Below are 20,510 nucleotides of genomic sequence, written 5' to 3'. Positions count from 1 at the left end.
GGGGTTGGTGTTCTGGCTTCCGTCTGAAGTCTGCAGCTTTTTCAGGGGACTTCATTCTTTTTTTTCTTAAGGCCTTGAAATGATTAGGTGAGGTCCACCCAACGTTATGGTGGGGGTAGTCTTCTTTACTCAAGGTCCACTGATTTAAATGTTGGTCTCATGTAAAAACAAAACAAAAAAACAAGAAAACCTTTTAGACTGACGTCTGACCACATAACTGGGTATCATTGGCCTAGCCAAGTTGACACATAAAATTAACCATTATACAGCCTAACTTCTGAACCCACACTTTGGACTACTGTGGAGAAACACTGTGTGAAAAGCACAGAAGCAAGAAAAGAGTATGGCTTGTTCATGGAACTCAGAATACTTCTGGAAGGTTGAGTTGAAGTATACATGTGGGAAGCATTTGAAGGTGAGGTCAGCTTCAACTACGTCATGAGTCTTGGGTCAAACTAAGCAATTTGAATTTCATTGCAAAGAGTGTATTTTAGAAAGAACACTGGCAAAGTGTGAAGACTGGCTTGAAAGGTTGTGAAGCTGGAGACAGGTAGGCTAAGTGAGGGGTGAGGACCTAAAAGAGGGAGAGCATATTGGTAGGAAGTACCACCCTGTAAAGATAGAGTCTTATGTGAGACTTGTTGTTAGTTCGTTGGATTAGAAAGGAAGTCAGCCTTTTGTTTCAGTTTGAGGCTCTTGGAGGGGCTGTTAATCATGTTTGGAGCTGGGGAGGGTTTGGAGGAGATGGATGCCGTTTAGGAATCAATGTTCATGGGACAGACAGTGGAATATGGGCTCGGAGAGAGAAACTGTTATTGTATAATATCATTGATTCTCAACCAGGCGCAATTTTGTCCCCCAGGAAACATTTGGCAATATCTGGAGACAATTTTGGCTGTCACAGCTGGAGAGAGAGAGGGAGAGAGAGCGAGCATGCAGGCGCGCGCATGCTACTGACATCTAGTGGGGAGAGACCAGGGATAGCCCCCCATGACAAAAAAATTCTCCATTCTAAAATATCAATAGTGCTGAGGTTGAGAAACCCTGATGTATATATGTAGATGTATGTGTATTCTCAGGGGCGGGGGGGGGGAGAGGGGGAGATATCATCAGAGAGTGTCGAATGTTTTATATATTGTACATATACCCACCCACTTATGCTAAGTGCATAAAGCTGTATGCAGAGAACTTGTGAGAACCTATATATTTCTAGTTATTTTACAACCACATAGCCTTCAAAAATAACCTATGATGTGATATATATATTCTTGTAATGCTAATGGTCTTTGTTGGACATTTTAGTGCCTCCTTTTCCTAATACTAGAGAAATGAATATGGTTGAAAGACAAAACAACCACATAGAAGGAAGAGGTATTTTTACATGTCAAACTGGGATTCTAGATTTTTACATCTGGGAGGAATCCCAGCCTCTTCATTTTATAAATGAGGATTCTAAGACCTAGAGAGAAAACCCAGATTGCTTGCAAATCACATAGCTACTAATTGGCAGTTTAGACCACTACTCACATTTCAGACCCCCAACTTTTTTTGTCTTTTTTTATTTAAAAAATTTATTTTATTTTTCTTAAATAGTTTATTGTCAGGTTGATTTCCATATAACACCCAGTGCTCTTTTTTTTTTTTTTTTTTTTTTTTGAGAGAGAGAGAGAGATTGCGCAAGTGGGAAAGGGGCAAAGAGAGAGAGAAAAGCTTTTGGAAAAGAAGCTTGGAATGGTTTTTAACTGTGGACAAGTGGTGTTTTCTTGCTCTCCTCTAGCGCTGGTAAGCACAGTTTTAGTCTATAATAGCATCTAAAACTATTTTATAACCTTTAAATGCATTGCCAGACACACGTGTTCCATCTTGCCAGAAAGTAAGGAGCCCAGCCTTATCCTGGCCTTGTTGGGAGAACCTGTAAATACACATGTCAGTAGTAGTTGGGCTTAGGGTTGCTGCTGCTCTTAAACCTGGCGTCATAAACATGCTTTTTCTGCTTAGTAAACCACATCGTGGGTGTGTTCCTGAATATATTATTTTCTTCAGGAAAGAGTTTTTTAAAATACACTTCACATTTCCTTTTAGTCCCCACCACCCTTCACCAACCTTCAGAGGCTCAGATTGGGGTTAAAATACTTTTTCGTATTATTTTAATTATTGCTCTCCCTACCCCCAACCCCACTCCTTTCCTGTTTCCCCCTCCTCTTTTCCCCTAACGGCACTGTTCTGCAAAGCCTGCAATGATTGATATGATGGCAGTGCTGTCATTCTTTTTAACCAAAAAAAAAGTCATTTTTGTTCTAGTTATTTTAATAGAGTCCCATTAAAGATGTATTGCTGACTGAAATATCGGCATGAAGGGCTCTCACTGAGCTGAGCCCAGGAATTAAGAAGTCAGGAAATCGGCTGCTGCATTGCAAGAGAGCCTTGTGTGACACCGAATCTCCTGATTGGGGAGATCATTACTGCTATTATGACTCGACTTGCGTAGGAATTTTAAATTCCATCTGAATGTCAGTAATAACCCTCTTAGCAAATTATCCTGAATAAAATCACGAAGGCATTTTATATAATAGGTGTTGAATTACTGGATAGATTTGCTAATTAAATACTCTTTGTTCTGCTGCAGTTGACATTACAGGGTAAGATCTTGAACAATTATTCTCAACAGCTGTACTTTGTTAAGGGAAAAATTAACCACAAAGTTTATTTTTTTACACTTGAAGTTGGCAGATTTTTGAAATGTGCTTGAAAAAATTCCATCATCCAATTGGTAATGAGTAGATAAATATGCAGGTGTTGCTATGAAATCAGATAACTGCAGACTGCCTTATTAATGAATTTAGCAAGCCTTTATAGCCCGGTTTCCTAGCTGTTGGCACTTAGAAAATGATTTTCTGTCAGAATGGGGAGTTTTAATATTAAGCTTGTCAATTTGAAGTGAACTTATGAACGGACATCTTGTAATCACTGTACCTTATGTCCAGTAGACTTTTCTTAATACCTGTGGCTTCCCTTAAAAATGAATTTCCTTGGTGGGGAAATACCTGTGATGTATAAGTTTTTGACTGTTGGCTTCCAGAATATTTGTGTGGTATGGGCTTTTTAACAAGGCAATGAAACATGCTGAAAAGAGAATGATACAAGGTCTAGTTTCTAGATCAAGCTCTTGGCTGGTTCTGTTATTTTGGGTAAGATCATAGAGCCTGATTTTACTCAACTGTAAAATGAAGTTAATAATACTGCCCACTCCCTATGATTAGGCAGTCAGCATTTTACAAATACTCATTAATAGCCACTGTGCACCAGAACCTCTGCTAGATACCAAGAGTTTGGTAGCCCACAGGTTACCTAACAGCTGAGCCCTCCCAGTGAGCAGCTTGAATCAAGAGTGGCTTTCTGGCGATCCTGCTCATTAGCGCTTGGACAAGTGTAAGTCTGGACAGGGCACTGTGGTACCCACCATCCAGAAGTGCTCAGTGAAGAAGCACGAAAAGTCAGAGTCAGCCTGGTTGTGGGTCATCTGTTGAATGGACTGAAGAGTTGACGAGCTGTGGTAAGAACCTTGAGCCTGAGATGGAGCATTGTCACCAGCTACTGTTGAGGTCCACTGGAAAGATGGTGATAAAACATTCCTCAGAAATTTGTGTAACCTCTGTGGAGAGCGACTTGGATATATTTATAAAAAAAATTTGAACCCATATAACCTTTGACCCAGTAAGTCTTACAGGAGTTTATCTTTTACTGACAGGTTACATGTGTATAAGGATTATTTGTTGAAGTGTGGTGATAAAAGTAAAGATCAGAAACAACCTATGTGTTTATTACTAAAGCACTAGTTAAATCATGATCGATTGACACTGTATAGTTGTTAAAAAAGAATAAGGAAGCTTCTTATGTGTAGATAAGAAATAATCTCTAAGTATTAGGGTGAAAACAAAGCAGTTACAGTATAGTCTTTATATTTTGCTTAGTTTTCTACCATTTTTGTACAGAAGATCCAACAAGAGGTTTCTGCTACCAAAGAGAAAATTGTTTTGGTAGTAGCCCTCAGATTGTGCTTGGAAATGGTTGTGAGTTGGTGGCAGGAGAGAATAGAGGTGGTTGATGGATCTAAAGGGTGAAGGTTGCCAGTACACGTTGGAGGTACACTCAAGGATGACATCGTAGGTTTCGTTCATGGTGTGAAAGAGTAGAGGAAATTGCTTGCTGCATATGGAGAGTTGCAGTGAAAGGTTGACAGATGGCATCTAAGATATTCTTATTTAGGTACTAGTTACCTTATAGAGTTGTCCGTTGTGATGAGGAAGGTTGAGCTTAGTGAGGTGGGAGGGGCGGCTGGTGAAGAGAACTTGTGATGAGCAGTTCTGTTCTTACTGTGGTTAACTTGGTTGATCTTGTTATTGCCCTCTTCCCAAAGGAATTGGCATATATTCTCCCACAATGCTTTTCCCTGCAATTTGAATGTTTAAAAATGAAGATGAAGTGGAGGAGCGTGAATGTTTTTTAGGAGTTAAGTGAATTTCAGAAAAGTAATTGGGATTACTATGAGAACGATCTATCAGTCAACTCGCGAACAGTTTTTTGAGTGCCTGTTACATGTGAAGCCTGGAATTAGGCACCCACATGAGCTCTGGTCCAGGAGCTTGTGGGCTAGTTGGGGAGGAGACAGACTGTCAAGTAAAAAGTGTTTTCAGAATGGGATTATCATTATTATCTTAGGCCAGTGGTCCTGAGCCCAGCCTGCAACATAAATATCTGAAGAGCTTATTCAGAACATTGCCAGGGCCAAGTGTTGGAATTTTTTTTTATGGATCCCCAGGTGATTCCACCGTACAGCCACAATTAAAATCACTGATTAGGGGCGCCCAGGTGACTCTGTCAGTTAAGGATCCAACTCTTGATTGGGGGCTTAGATCATAATCTCCGGTTTTGTGAGTTCGAACCTCATGTCGGGCTCTGCTGACAATGCGGAGACTGCTTGGGATTCTCTCTCTTCCTCTCTCTCTGCTTCTCCCCAACTTGCTCTCTCTCAAAAAAAAAAATAAACATTAAAAAAAAAAAACCTTGATTAGCTTAATCCATATTCACCACCATCCACCACCCCCAGGACAGAGGAAGGGCTTTCTTCCCTAAGAACAAAGGACAGTGAATGCCTGATGAAAATGAGACTGTAATAAAGGGGCAGAAGCAGTAGAAATGGAAAGTCAGGGGTAGATGTAAAAGATAATTCTAAGTTCAGAGTTTATAGGGCTCTGTAATACATGTTTCCAGTTTGCAGCTCTATGGGCCTAGGGCCAGGCCTATCTACAGATATTATGTAGATGTTTGTCTTCATTCATTGAATCCTTATTGAGTCCTGCCTCTGGCCTGGGCACTGTGCTAGCTCCAGAGAATATGTGAAGGTCTACTTTCTGTCTTCAAGAAATTTATAATCGAGAGAAGAAATTTAAATCCAGTGTGTGTATATTTCTTTTTCACTTTTTTTCTATTAAGTTTATTTATTTTGAGAGTGAGAGAGCATGATAAGGGGAGGGGCAGATAGAGATTGAATCCCAAGCAGAATCCATGCCCCCAATGCAGAGCCCAACATGGGGCTCGATCTCACAACCATGAGATCATGACCTGAGCCAAAATCAAGAGCCTGGATGCTTAACCGACTGAGCTACCCAGGCACCGCCCCCCCCCCTTTTTTTTCCATTAATTTTTAAGATTCTGAACACCATGGGTAAAATTGCCAGATTTGAAATGCTCTGTTGAGCTTTTTTTTTTTTTAGCCACATAGTTATATTTAAATATTAGTAATGAGAATAGTTTGCCTTTTGACATATCATAAAGGGATGTTTTTATTACGCGTGTTTATTAAAGATGGACCTTAAGTAGATTTTTAGAGTAGATCCACTCACATATCTCTGGCTAAGAATCACCATAGAGGCCCCTTTACTTTTAGATTATGTTGATAATGTGGTTATTTTGAGAGTTGTGGTTAGAAAACCATCAAGAGCTTTAAAATGTATGACCATCTCTCACTGTGTACTTATGTTTACAGTTTTATAACTATGTTATGTATTAATCTTGCCTTTTTATTTCATTTAGATTTTGATGCATACAAAAGAGATGGTACAGAAGGTAATGCTGAGCATTTTCATTATACACTGACTCTTAACTATCATTCCTGGTGACATTCCTGTATTCAAGGAAAATTCTAACCCAAACAAGCTGGAAATGGCTTCTTAGGATGCCTAATTTACGTTTATAATCCCTTCTAATGGATTATAGCTTTTTTCTTTTACTAACACTGATATGATCTAGCCGCTGCTTGAAGTCTATATGTGAGTGTTTCAAGCAAATTAGTAACAGTGCTAATTAGAGTTTACTTCCAGGCCTTTATACTGTATGTGCTGTAGTGTTGTTTGTTATGATTGATTTTTTTTTGGCACTCTTCATATTCTCCTAAATACTGTTTGAAACTGCTAAGATTTTCATATGGATTTGTGCCCCTGCGTTTAAAAAACCCATTATGTTTCTGTTTTATAAATTGTCATGACCACTAAGCTCATGATACAGTGGATAAATAGAGACACTCCCCCCTTCCTAGTCTCTTATCCTCCTCCATATTACTCAGTTCCACAGTTTGTTTCCGTTGAAACTAGACATTTCCCCTGCCACTCTACTGTCTGTCTGTTTTAAGAAAATTAGGTAGATTTTCTTAATGTGATAGTGGCTTTCCTTTCTGGTTTATTGGAGCTTAATGTTTGATTGTACTTCTTTGACAATATGGATGAGAATAAACATAAGCTTAGTGGAAACTGTAATGTCTGTAGTATGGAAAATCTTTTGAGTTTTGTTGTGTGTGATGATCACTCTGTTTTTGTTAATTTTTATAATTTTTGCTTTTTATTAGATGAATCTTGAAGTTATTTACGGAGATACAGATTCAATTATGATAAACACCAATAGCACCAGTCTGGAAGAAGTGTATAAATTGGGAAACAAGGTAAGGATAATTTGATGAAATTATCCTTTACCTTCTTTTGTGAATTCTCTTTTAACATGGAATATGTATATGTACACATGTAGTTCTGAAAATAATAAACTTAGTGCTTCTCAGCTCCTCATTCTCTTATTTTTCTTAGACTTTAATCCAGTTGTTTGTATTAAGGGTAAAATTCAAAGGAGAGTATTTTTTCCTTAAATGATAAGTCCATTTTTGTTTTGAAAAGAGTCCAAGATGTTTTCATCTTGTTTCTAAGGCCGGTGGCTGTAGTGTTCTTGTCACACCTCTGTGATGTCGGGCTACAGTGGTATCTCTGACTCTGGCTATTGTTGTCCCGGGTCTTGTGACAGGGAGTCACACTGCTTCACACCCTCTGATAGACCCTGTGTCTACTTTATGATAAAAGAAGAAAGCGGAAAAAAATTTTTAATTTAAGTTTAAAATATGGTCATGTTTTATACTTATCACATTGTCATGCATGAGGAGCAGTATATCTCTAGTAGTGTTCACATGGGCTTTATACATTGACAGATGTGGAGAAACACCTGCCTCCATGCATACATACATGTGCACACAGTGTAATTTTTACAGGAGTGCTTAAAATATATCTGAAGAGGCAAGTGGACTTTTAAAAGTAACCATTTGTTGCCCACTTCTTACAGTTTACAATTCTTGAGTACTTGCTATGTTAAGATATTTTCCCAGTAAACTAGAACTAAGATATCATCTTAGAATAAGAACTTCCTGCCTATCTCCACTAATATGTATGAAATTTGACCTTTAGCCTTCACCTGAGAGCAAGCCTGACTTACTGTCCTCATGTTGCACTTCAAAAAGCTGTGTATTTTCCCTGAGTGATTGGCTGTGCCTTGATCCTATCAATAAAGAGTAGGTCATTTTTTGTTTAACATGTACGTACAGGGAGATCTTAGGCATTATTTTAATAGTCAAAAGTTGCTTATTTCTGGCCACATATCTCCTTGTTGAACTGTCTAAAATTTCTCTAATTTAGTAATTTGTAGGCAAGTACAAAAGAATTTATTTTTTATTATATTTAATGTTTATTTAGTTGGGAGAGAGAGAGAGGAAGCATGAGTGGGAGAGGGGAAAAAGAGAGAGAGAGAGAGACAGAGAGAGAAAGAGAGAAAAAGACAAAGAATCCGAGTAGGCTCCAGGCTCTGAGCCTTCAGCACAGAGCCTGACATGGGGCTTGAACCCACAGACTGCAAGATCATGATCTCAGCTGAAGTCGAATGCTGAACCGACTGAGCCACCCAGGCACCTCTGAATTTAGTTTTTAGGTTCAAAAAGACTCTTTCATAATTTTCATGTATGAAAAGAAGAATTTCTTCTTCCAGCAAGAAATTCTGTGCTGCAAGCACAGAACCTGATGTAGGGCTTGAACTCAGGAACTGTGAGATCATGACCTGAGCTGAAACAAAGAGTCGGATCCTTAACCGACTGAACCACCCAGGTGCCCCTTTTCTAATCCCTGTGCTCTTTGAATGATTTTGCATCATACTCAACATAATACTATGTTCTGCGTCATCTGAGTAAATACATTTTAGTCTTGTGTGCATTCACGTTCTCTTTAGATTAACTCTTAGGAATTTGTAGCATCGTCTTCTCCCTAATGGATGTTTGAGAAGCTAGTATTAATGGTTGAAATTTTCACAGGTAAAAAGTGAAGTGAATAAGTTGTACAAACTGCTTGAAATAGACATCGATGGTGTTTTCAAGTCTTTGCTACTGCTGAAGAAGAAGAAATATGCTGCTCTGGTTGTGGAGCCAACATCGGATGGGAATTATATCACCAAACAGGAGATGAAAGGATTAGATATAGTCAGAAGGGATTGGTGTGATCTTGCTAAAGAAACTGGAAAGTGAGTTCAGTTTTTGTGTGTGCTTCTGTTGTTTGTCTTTAAGAACTTGAGGTATTAATGACACGGACAAGATGTGTGATTCTGCCAAGTGCAAGGACCCAACTTCTTTTTTACATATTAATGCTTCTCACTTATTGGGAGTGGAATTTTCCAGGTAAATGAAAACTTAGAAGAAGCCAAATTCGCTCAGTAAGAGGTACTTGCTATAAGATACATCTTAGGAGTTGTAACTGACGGTGAGGGTAAACCATCACATTTTAGCTCCCTGCAGAGTTGGTTTCATTGGTGTTGGCTTGTCTCTGTTTTGTTTTGCTTTCCTATTCTCATTAGGAAGTGCCTTGTGTTTTATTCCTGAATCATCATAGAACCTCTTTAGGAACATAATTGTTAAGGTGTCCCCATGTTGTGGCTTAAATATTCTGGGATTCAAAGCGCACCATGGAGTGACACTTTGTTCCCACCCATATCATTTGTATGTAAACATTCTTAGGAATCTCTAGAAAGAAAAGATTCCTACTAATCTCAGGTTAATTTAAGAGCTAGCTCTCAAATACCCTAAGTACCTCAGAAATAATAAATGTCATGGCTGACCTCCTAGTTTTTTTTTTTTAAATTTTTTATTTATTTCTACGAGAGAGAGAGAGAGAGAGAGAGACAGCGTGAGCAGGGGAGGGTCAGAGAGAGAGGGAGATACGGACTCTGAAATAGGCTCCAGGCTCCGAGCTGGCAGTCAGCACAGAGCCCGACGCGGGGCTCGAACCCACGAACTGTGAGATCATGACCTAAGCGAAAGTCGGACGCTTAACCGACTAAGCCACCCAGGTGCCCCGGCTGACCTCCTAGTTTTACATCTGAGACTGGAAATTGTGATACTAAGGCCTGTTTTTGTTTTTGAGAAGGAGAGAGAGAGCGCGCGCGTGCGCACTGAAGCAAGCAAGCGAGTGAGCGCATACGTGAACAGGGGAGGGGCAGAGGGAGAAGGGGACAGAGACTCTTAAGCAGGCTCCATGCCCAGCACAAAGCCTGACACGGGGCTCGATTTCATAACCATGAAACTATGACCTGAGCCGAAATCATGAATCAGACGTTGAACCAACTGAGCCACCCAGGCTCCCCAAGGCCTGAGTTTTTTTAAAGGGTCGCATTAATTTAGAAAGTACCCATTAAAAAAAACCCTAAATCTTTAGGTATTTTAAAGTACCGTCTTTCTAGGTATTCCTGTTTTGTGAAACTTCCCAATTCTGAATAGAAGAATTTTTTACTTTAAAGCAAAATTTTATTAAAAAAATTTTTTTTTAAATGTTTTCATTTAATTTTTAGAGAGAGAGAGAGCGTGAGCAGGGGGGTCATAGAGAGAGGGAGACACAGAATCTGAAGACAGGCTCCAGGCTCTGAGCTGGCTGTTAGCACAGAGCCTGACTCGGGGCTCGAACCCAGGAACTGTGAGATCATGACTTGAGCCGAAGCCGGACGCTCAACTGACTGAGCCACCCAGGCGCCCCAAAGCAAAACTGTAAATTAGTTTTAATATTGCTCAATATTCACACTTTCTACTTGTTTTCCAGTCTCCCTCTTGCTTTCACGTTGGGCAAGCAAGATTGAGCAATTGTTGCTTCTGCAAAACCACTCTTGATTAGGCAAAGTTGATCATCGAGTATAGGTCACTGTTAGCCTTTTATGAAATGAAGTTTGAAATGCTTCATTGCCCCCAAATGTACCCAAAGATGAAACTACTGTGTATAGACTGTCGATTAGAATGTTCTCTTCAGCTTTGTGTTTTCTAAGAAAAGATGCATCATAATAGAAGTAAATTTCTCTGAGTTAGAAATGTATTAGTAATTAAAGCTATACAAATGTTTTTGTCAGGGTTCTTTTTCTGACAAATTATAATGCAGCTGTCAAAGCCTTGCTCTGCATTTTCTCAGAAATGGATAAAATATCGGCTTCCTTATTCCCTTTTTCTTTTTCCCCCTTTTTTTTGAGGGGGGTCTGGTAGAATAATAGGAAGTTTTTCAGAGATAGCATAAGGTTGGAGAACACTGAGCAATATAATGAAACCAAAGAAAAGTTTGAGATCTTTGGTTTTAAAAAATTTTGCATAAAGAGCTATATTTCTGCTTACCTAGCTAATGGTCATCTCAGTGTGGTGATATCAGAAATAATGTCTTGCTGCTTTATGGGGAAAGTCCAGTTTTTGTCTTTTAAAATTTTAGCTTATGAGTAGAATATAACTGCTTGTGAATTTTGAAGCTGCATAAATGCAGTTATGGTTGGAACACATATGTTTCTCCGTCCACATTTTGGGTGAGGCATTAGCTGCTGAATTAAAAAGGGTCTGTATGTTTAAGGGCAAACCTGATATTCCAAGGTTGGTAAACCTTTCTTAGGGTTCATGTTAAAAAACAAATAGTAACGGCCTTTTGGACATTAACCCTCTTGTTAGCTTTTAGTACAGCTCTTGTCCGCATGTTAATCTAATGGCATTTATCTTCCTTTTCTCTCCTTTATTAATAAAGTATAATATTAAAAAAATGAATCCTTCTCTTTTTTTGCAGCTTTGTCCTTGGCCAGATTCTTTCTGATCAAAGCCGAGACACGATAGTGGAAAACATTCAGAAGAGGTTAATAGAAATTGGAGAGAACGTGCTAAATGGCAGTGTCCCAGTGAGCCAGTTTGAAATTAACAAGGTAAATGTAGCATTTATTGCTGAGCCCAGCTGCTGCCGTGTGTTTTCGCCTCCTTCAGATAGTTGAAGAACCACCTCATCCTTGCAATCGAAATAAATTCTAGCTGGTGATGAAAGCTGCTTAAAAACTGTTTCACCGATGGGGCATTAGCATAGCACTTGCCCTCTTCTAGCCACCGGCGCTGCCCTGTCGGCCACAGGCCCTCTCTCTCTGTGTCTTACTAGGTGGAAGCCTTATTTCCAGAGATTCTGTACAGTGACATGGCTGATGTTCAGGGGACTAGAGAGGATTACGTTCTCCATAGTCCTCCTCATTTATACTTTCAGAGAACGGCCTGTAAGCTTAGAGAGACAGAGACGGTGTGTGTGTATATGTGTGACTTTCACACAAGGGGATCCTTAGAGGTGCTGTAATGAGAGGGCTTTTGTGGGACATAGTTATTTAGAATTAAGATGGTGATAGCATTTTCTGTATAGCCAGAGCACTTGTGCTTTTATTTTCTTTTTAAACTCTGTAATTTAGACTCTGTGGACAGTTTTAGTTGAAAATAGAGAATATATTTTTCTTACCAAATTTGAAAAATAAAACTTTGGTTTCCAAAGTGCTGTCTAATGTGTTAGTTTGCAGATCTCCTCCCCTCCCCCTTTTGAAAAGAGTACCCTTACATATACAGAAGCTCATTCTTTTTTTTTTTTTTTTTTTTTACAAATAGTTTATTGTCAAATTAGTTTCTACATAACACTCAGTGCTCATCCCCAAAGTGCCCTCCTCCATGCCCATCCCCCCCTCCCCCCCACATCCATCAGTCCTCAGTTTTTGTCAGCATTCAAGAGTCTCTCATGGTTTGCCTCTCTCCCTTTCCCCCACCATTTCCGCCCTTCTTCTCCCCCTTGTTCCTCCGTCAAGTTCCTCCTAATCCTCCTATACGTGCAAACATATGATATTTGTCCTTCTCTGCCTGACTTATTTCGCTCAGCATAACACCCTCAAGGTCCATCCATGTTGCTACACATGGCCAGATTTCATTGTTTCTCATTGCCATGTAGTATTCCATGGTATAGATAAACCACATCTTCTTGATCCATTCATCTGTTGATGGACACTTAGGCTCTTTCCATGTTTTAGCTATTGTGGAGAGTGCTGCTATGAACATTGGGGTACATGTGCTCCTATGCCTCAGCATTTCTGTATCCCTTGGGTAAATTCCTAGCAGTGCTATTGCTGGGTCATAAGGGAGTTCTATTGTTAGTTTCCTGAGGAACCTCCACACTGTTTTCCAGAGGGGCTGTACCAGTTTACATTCCCACCAACAGTGTAGGAGGGTGCCCGTTTCTCCACATCCTCGCCAGCATCTAGAGTTCTCTGATTTGCTCATTTTAGCCACTCTGACTGGCGTGAGGTGGTATCTCAGTGTGGTTTTGATTTGTATTTCCCTGATGAGGAGGGATGCTGAGCATCGTTTCATGTGTTACAGAAGCTCATTCTGCAAATAACATTTTATCCCTCTGTGATAGATTTCGCTGTCAAAGCTGATAATAAAAAGAATTTAATGAAAAAGAATCTGGGGGCGCCTGGGTGGCTTGGTTAAGCGTCCGACTTTTGCTTAGGTCATGATCTCGCGGTTCGTGGGTTCGAGCCCCGTGTCGGGCTCTGTGCTGACTGCCAGCTCAGAGCCTGGAGCCTGTTTCAGTCTGTGACTCCCTCTCTCTGACCCTCCCCTGCTCACGCTGTCTCTCTCTCTCTCTCTCTCCTAGAAATAAATAAAACATTTAAAAAAAGAAAAAGAAAAAGAAAAAGAATTTGATGATGATATGAAATCGAAGAGTTAGAGTTAAAACTCTAATGATACCATCGTGATACCTTAGGCTAAAGTGATGCCTGTCATTTTTGCACATTTCCTTACTCTTGGAAACATATTTTTACATTGAAACAATTACAGTACTTATTATTTGGAAATGTGTTTCTATTTAACATAAATAGATTTTGCCACGTTTCTATGTTATGTTAAAAATGATCATGTTAATTTTATATTTCACTGATACATCTTTATTTAAAATTTTTGTCTGATTATTTACATTAGTTTTGATATTATACATAACTGTATTGAACATCTTTTCTTCTTTATCTTTTTGCTTCTGAATGAATTATTTTCTTAGTTTAGGTTCCTTGAAGTGAAATACTTGAATCAAAAGATAGGAATATCTGCAGCACCTGTGTGGCTCAGTTGGTACAACATCAGGCTCTTGATTTCAGCTGAGGTCAGGATCCCAGGGTGGTGGGATTGAGCCCTGCATGCCAGGCTCTGTGCTGAGCATGGATCCTGCTTGGGATTCTCTCCTCTCTTCTCTCTCTCTCCCTTCCCCTGATCTCTTTCTCCCCTTTCCCCTTTCTTCCCGCCCCCCTCTCTTTCCCCCTCCCATTCCTCTCTGCTTCTCCTGCTCTCTCTTTCTAAAAATAAAAATGCTAGGAATATCTGTATGGCTCTTGCCAAATTGCTTGGTAAAAGGGTGATGCCAATTGATAATAACAAAATGTGTGTGCCAGTGTCACCATAGATTTGCTTGTATTGGTGGTAGTTCATTGGTGATAATATCATTGCTGACATTAGATAAAATAATGCTTCACTGTGATATGAAATAGTGTTTCAGTTGTGGATTTAATTTGCATTTGTTTGGTTTTTAGAGAAGATGAATATTTTCTACGCATGTCCTTAGGATTAGTATTTATTCTTAGATAAGCCAACATTTGTTCCCTGCACCTTAACTGTGATGTCTTCAATGTCATTAAAAAAAAAGACATTGATTTATATATATAGAAGCACAAACAACTGAAAGTAAATATTATAAGAAGGCATGTGCCTTGGCACTAGCTCTTCACTTTAAATGATGTCATGTTTACCTGTTGGCATGGCTTCATTTGTGACATCTAAACACTGATTTCCTTTCAGATTTTGTTTGCTCTGTCTCAGAAATCTGCATGAGTAAGAGGTACAACTTCACTCTTCCCTTGATCAGTTTTTGCATCACTTCTGCAGGTTGCATCCCTGGCACTGTGGGCCCTCTATCACAAGGGCTTCCTGACAGGAGTTTGGAAGGCTGAATACAAATATGACCACGTTACTGGCAGAATAACACAGAGCACGTGTCCCCTAGGCCAGAGCACCTCCACTGTCATCTTCTCATATGAACGACGACACAGTGTTACTAGTATGCATACAGACTTAAGTCATAGACACACTGGCAGTCTCTGAGTTCTGATGAGCAGTCTACAGTCTTTGTTATTTTTAACTTTTTATTATTGAAATTGTTAAACTTACACAAAAGTAGACAATGGTATTATGAATCCCCATGTATCCATCATTCAGCTTCAATAATTAACAACTTACAGTGACATTGTTATTAATCACAATAATAGTAATAGTGTGATCAGGGCTGTGCATTCTTTTTCCGTGGAAGAACTAAAATTGTAACTTACTGTCTTTACAGTCTCCATTTTACTTGACATAGTAGTTCGCAAATAACAGTTGTCCAGTGAATATTAAAAGAATTTACTTGCTTTCTTAATCTTGGATTCATCAAACATTTGGTAACTCATAAGTGCACAATGCTAGATTCTGGGATATAAAATTGAATAAGCACAGCATAATCCATGTTTTCAAGATGGTAATGGTCTGTTAAAGATACATTTACTGTCCCATATTTTTATACCTTTTAAAAAATAAGACGGATTTTTGAAGGGTTGATACAAGCACAGTAAATTCTTTTTTTTCTTTCATAGTTTATTGTCAAGTTGGTTTCCATATAACACCCAGTGCTCATCCCCACAGGTGCCCTCCTCCATGCCCATCACCCCCCTTCCCCTCTCCCCCCACCCCCATCAGCCCTCAGTTTGTTCTCGGCATTCAAGAGTCTCTCATGATTTGCCCCTCCCCCTTTCCCCCACTATTTTCCCCCTTCTCCTCCCCCATGGTCCTCCGTTAAGTTCCTCCTAATCCACCTATGTGTGCAAACATACGGTATCTGTCCTTCTCTGCCTGACTTATTTCGCTCAGCAGAACACCCTAGAGTTCCATCCATGTTGCTACACGTGGCCAGATTTCATTCTTTCTCATTGCCACGTAGTATTCCATTGTATAGATGAACCACATCTTTTTTTTTTTTTTTAATTTTTTTTATCGTTTATTTTTGAGACAGAGCATGAGCGGGGGAGGGGCAGAGAGAGAGGGAGACACAGAATTTGAAACCGGCTCCAGGCTCTGAGCTGCCAGCACAGAACCCGATGCGGGGCTTGAACTCAAGAACTGCGAGATCATGACCTGAGCCGAAGTCGGACGCTTAACCGACTGAGCCACCCAGGCGCCCCAAACCATATCTTCTTGATCCTTTCGTCCGTTGATGGACACTTAGGCTCTTTCCATGTTTTGGCTATTGTTGAGAGTGCTGCTATGAACATTGGGGTACATGTGCCCCTATGCATCAGCATTCCTGTATCCCTTGGGTAAATTCCTAGCAGTGCTATTGCTGGGTCCTAGGGGAGTTCTATTGTTAAGTTTTTTGAGGAACCTCCACACTGTTTTCCAGAGGGGCTGCACCAGTTTACATTCCCACCAACAGTGTAGGAGGGTGCCCGTTTCTCCACATCCTCACCAGCATCTATAGTCTCATGATTTGTTCATTGTAGTCACTCTAAATGGCCATGAGGTGATATCTTAGTGTGGTTTTGATTTGTATTTCCCTGATGATGAGTGACGCTGAGCATCATTGCACAAGCACAGTAAATTCTGATGAAAGGACTATCGCTGTCATAGTTATTTCCAAGTCTTGTTTACAGCAAGCTATTTATGTGTCAAAGGTGATATGTCTTGATTAACATCTATCTGAATACTTACAATAAACATAAACAAGTTTTAACAAAAACTTGTGAGCAGTTCAGCTTTTATGTTTTATCACATTCAAAGGAGAGTGGAACAGAAGAGTCTATGTGACTGGTTGTGGATGGTCTTAAGAGAGGATATCTGTACATCTGTAGATCTAGGTATTTTTATGATCTTGGGAGGGATTGAAAATAGGAGGCTAGCCTCAGGTAGAGGAGTAAAGTGGTGAGATTTACCTTTCTAGAGATTTTATTCCTTGTTGTTGAGGGGAACAGAAAAACACTGTGTGCGATTTTCTGAATTACTGCAATCTTAGCTTAAATATATTTCATAAAGTAACACAAAGTACTTCACACCTGATTTGTATAGCCCTTGCTAACTTGAGCCTAAACCACCAGGAATCTTTTTTTTTTTTTTTTTAAATCCAGCCTTTTAAAACTAGCTTGTAGATTCCCCAAATAGCCTCAATCTAATAATTGGAAAGTATGCCAGGTGAAATTCAGAATTTCTTAACATTGCTCTGAAGTACAGTCAGTTGAAGAAGATAATGTTGTTGTTTTTTTTTTAAGTAGAGTTACATTGATTAAGATTTCTATGCAGTATTACCCGTCTAAGTCAGTCAAGACTCCACATAATGCGGGCAGGAGGAGATTCAAATATTCGGAGTTTTTCCCAGGCACTCTCTGGTGAGTGTAGGATTTATAAAGTGGACATGACACTGTTCTATGCCGCCCTGTTGGGGAACCTGCTTTATTCCTACTGCAGCAGGGCTCCGCCTTCCTGCTCTCAGGACACTTTCACACTCTTAAAATAATTGAGGGCTGCAAAATCTTTTGTTTATGTGTGGTCTCTGTTAATATTTACTGTTAGAAATTAAAACTGAAAAATTTGAAAAAGTTATTTGTTTATAGCAAAAAAACCCAGTATGTGATTCACAAATAACATTTTTCCTTGAAATTACTATATATTTCAGAACAAAGAAAAATAAGCCAGAGGAGTGGCATCATTTTACAATTTTGCAAATCTCTTCACTGTCTGCTTTGGTAGAAGACATCTGGATTCTCATATCCACTTGAATGACTAGTCTGTTGTGGTGTGTAGTCTTGTTTGAAGTGTAGGGAAGAAAATCTATTTTCAAACAAATACATAGGTGGAAAAAGCAGAAATATTTCAGTACTTTTTTTGGATAGTTGTATATATATTCTCCTTTGATTCTACACCAATATTATCTAAGTGGTATTTTTTTAAAAAATTTTTCATGTTTATTTTATTTGAGAGAGGGAAAGGGAGAGAGAGAATCTCAGGCAGGCTCCACACTGTTAGCATAGAGCCTGATGGGGAGCTCAAACTCCCGAACTGTGAGATCATGACCTGAGTTGAAATCAAGAGTCAGATGTTTAACCATCCTGAGCCACCCAGGCTCCCTTGAGTGGTATTTTCTTAAAGGTCATTTGTAATGGGGAAATCTGAAACCTTATCAGTGAACTTTTCATACTCTCACATTAAAATCTGTTGGTCTGTATTGTACTTGGAATAGATATTTTACTCATGCAAAGCATTATGCATTGGCCATATATGAAATAATAATTCGGCAGTTTTACAGATCTTCCAATTATTGAATGCATTTTGTTATACGTTATTAAAAATCACACTTTAAAAATTCCTACAGATATCATCAGAAAAGTCTTTAAGTATTAAAAAGCTGTCAGGCTCACACACATGTAACTTGAGTTTTCCAGAATTCTAATTTGTGCTTAAAAGTTTGAATCTTAACCTTAGGCAATACGTACTGCCTCTTGTTTGTCTGCAGGTTGCAGGTTTACTCCGTTCTCTTGAGAAATTGTCCTCCAAAGACCCGAGTTACAATAGCAGTAGTTGGCTCATCATTCTTGTAAGGAAAAACTGTGTTCTCTGAAAACGGCAGCCAGTTTAGCTTGCAACTCCAAACAGTCACACAAGTGCTTTTCCTCAAGTCAGCTTCATTCTTCAGTGTACAGGAGATGTGCCTTGTGTGTAATTCTTACCTTGTCACACAAAATATTAGCCTTGTATTCAGGGTCAGGAGCTTCAAAATGGAATAATTTTTGCTGTTTCACAAAGGACATTCATTTTTTAAATTTTTTTATTTTAGAGAGAGAGTGCATGTGTGAGTAGGGGAGGGGGAAAGACAGAGAGAGAGAGAGAGAGGAAGCATGTGAGCAAGAATCTCAAGCAGTTTCCACGTTCAGCATAGAGCCTGATATGGGGCTCGATCCCACAATTCTAGGATTGTGAACCAAGCAGAAATCAAGAGTCAGACCCTCAACCAACTGAGCCATCCAGACACCCCATAAAGGACTTAAGTGAAACTAGTTTCTTTTTTTTTTTTTTGTTTTCTTTTGAGAACTCTGAGTGCATGGTGGCGAAGACTACAGTGAGTGGTAGCACAGTTTGATGTGGCTGCCCCAGTTCATGTTTATAAGGCATTAGGACCTTTACCTATGCTGCCCATACTTCTGCATTACCAGTGCAAGCAGTATTGTTAGAAAAATAATTTGGAGGGGCGCCTGGGTGGCTCAGTTGGTTAAGCATCCGACTTCGGCTCAGGTCATGATCACACAGTTTGTGGGTTCGAACCCTGTGTCGGGCTCTCTGCTGACAGCTCAGAGCCTGGAGCCTGTTTCAGATTCTGTGTCTCCCTCTCTCTGACTCTCCCATGCTCATGCTCTCTCTCTCTCAGAAATAAATAAAACATTAAAAAAAATTAGAAAAATAATTTTGAGGGACCCCTGGATGGCTCAGTTGGTTAAGTGTCTCAGGTCATGATCTCGCACTTCCATGAGTTCGAGCCCTGCATCGGGCTCTGTGGTGACAGTTCAGAGCCTGAAGCCTGCTTCAGATTCTCTGTCTCCCCCTCTCTCTGCCCCTTCCCTGCTTATGCTCTGTGCCTCTCTGTCCCTCAATAATAAATAAATGTTTAAAATTAAAAATAATTTTGACCCCTCAACTTCCTGAAAGGGTGTCTGGAACTCCCACAGGCCTGTAGATCACATTTAGGTGATCTAGTCATGTGGCTCCCTGTTCTCTGCCCTTCCTCTTGTCTTTTGAAACCCACCACAGAGCCAGGTCTCTCCCGCCTCCCCTTTGTACACATGTACTGCGTTCCACTCCAGTAGACTGTATTTTGTGTCATCTCTTGCTTTTAACTTTGGCTTCTATCTCCGCCCAGAATGTTCTTGCCCCTGTCACCTTTTCTTAAAATCTTGTTTTTCTTCGCATGCCAGCTTAGGTTTTTTTCTCCTATCATTCCTGCTGTCTGATGGTAGTGATCTTTGCCTCTAAACTCTCTCCCTAACACTTTGCTCACATTTCACTTATGGCACATGTAGCTTGTTTTCGAGGTTTTATTTGCGAAAGGGGGAATCATCTACTAATAACAGATGACTTAGGACCAGTAACTGTCATATTCATCTCTTAATACTTTATAGTGCTTAAACTTTGTGAATTATTGCAGAGTCAGCGAAAGAATTTATTCTGTAAGCCTTGGGTTGCTACTGTACACCAAGAATGGTCGAGAGCACTGTGTGTGCAGTGACAAGTGGCGCTGACCTGTTCCTGCCCTCGTGGGGCTGGCTTTGTGTCAGCAGGTCACTCATTCTGCCTTTCTAGAGTTGAAATTGACCGTGTTAAGTCCACCGTTTTCTTTACCAACTGAGCCCCACAGGCGCTCCCTAAGTCCACTGATTTCTGGTACCTTTGAGATTTATGTAGGCTAGGGAAGACTTCGAGAAACAGATCAGTCAGAGCAGCTGGTCTCCAGCAGTCCTTACTAACCAGTTAATTCAGTGAGAGAGCTGCAAACATGAGGAGAAACTCTAAAGGCTTCATAGGAAACTGAATTTGTAGTCTTAATTTTTTATAGCCAAGTATTTATGTGCCATGGCTCATAAACTTGTATTTCTTTTTTGCCAGAGTTATATTTGGTTTTTTTATGAAGGAGGGAGGAGTCTGTATGGACTGTCCCTAGAGTGTGGCACTGTTTTCTACATGTACCTTCTGTCCATTTTCTGTTTGTTTGGCTGATAGGACTCTA

At 39.8% G+C, this 20,510-nt stretch overlaps 1 protein-coding gene across 1 annotated transcript in view; it reads left to right on the top strand.

The window, feature by feature from the left end:
* The window catches only part of POLA1 (DNA polymerase alpha 1, catalytic subunit), a 306,108-nt gene that overhangs the window by 112,188 nt on the left and 173,410 nt on the right, over positions 1-20,510 (top strand). Inside the window, exons 27-30 of the mRNA XM_039257241.1 lie at positions 6,094-6,126; positions 6,902-6,994; positions 8,672-8,877; positions 11,433-11,565. Of these exons, the coding sequence (XP_039113172.1) occupies positions 6,094-6,126; positions 6,902-6,994; positions 8,672-8,877; positions 11,433-11,565 (465 nt within the window). The remainder of the gene's footprint in view (positions 1-6,093; positions 6,127-6,901; positions 6,995-8,671; positions 8,878-11,432; positions 11,566-20,510) is intronic.

This window comes from Hyaena hyaena, unplaced genomic scaffold (genome assembly GCF_003009895.1).
Source record: "Hyaena hyaena isolate Hyena2069 unplaced genomic scaffold, ASM300989v1 scaffold_611, whole genome shotgun sequence".
NCBI classification, from domain to species: Eukaryota; Metazoa; Chordata; class Mammalia; order Carnivora; family Hyaenidae; genus Hyaena; species Hyaena hyaena.
The sequence above is the reverse complement of the archived record's forward strand: the minus strand, read 5'-3'. Positions and strand labels throughout refer to the sequence as shown.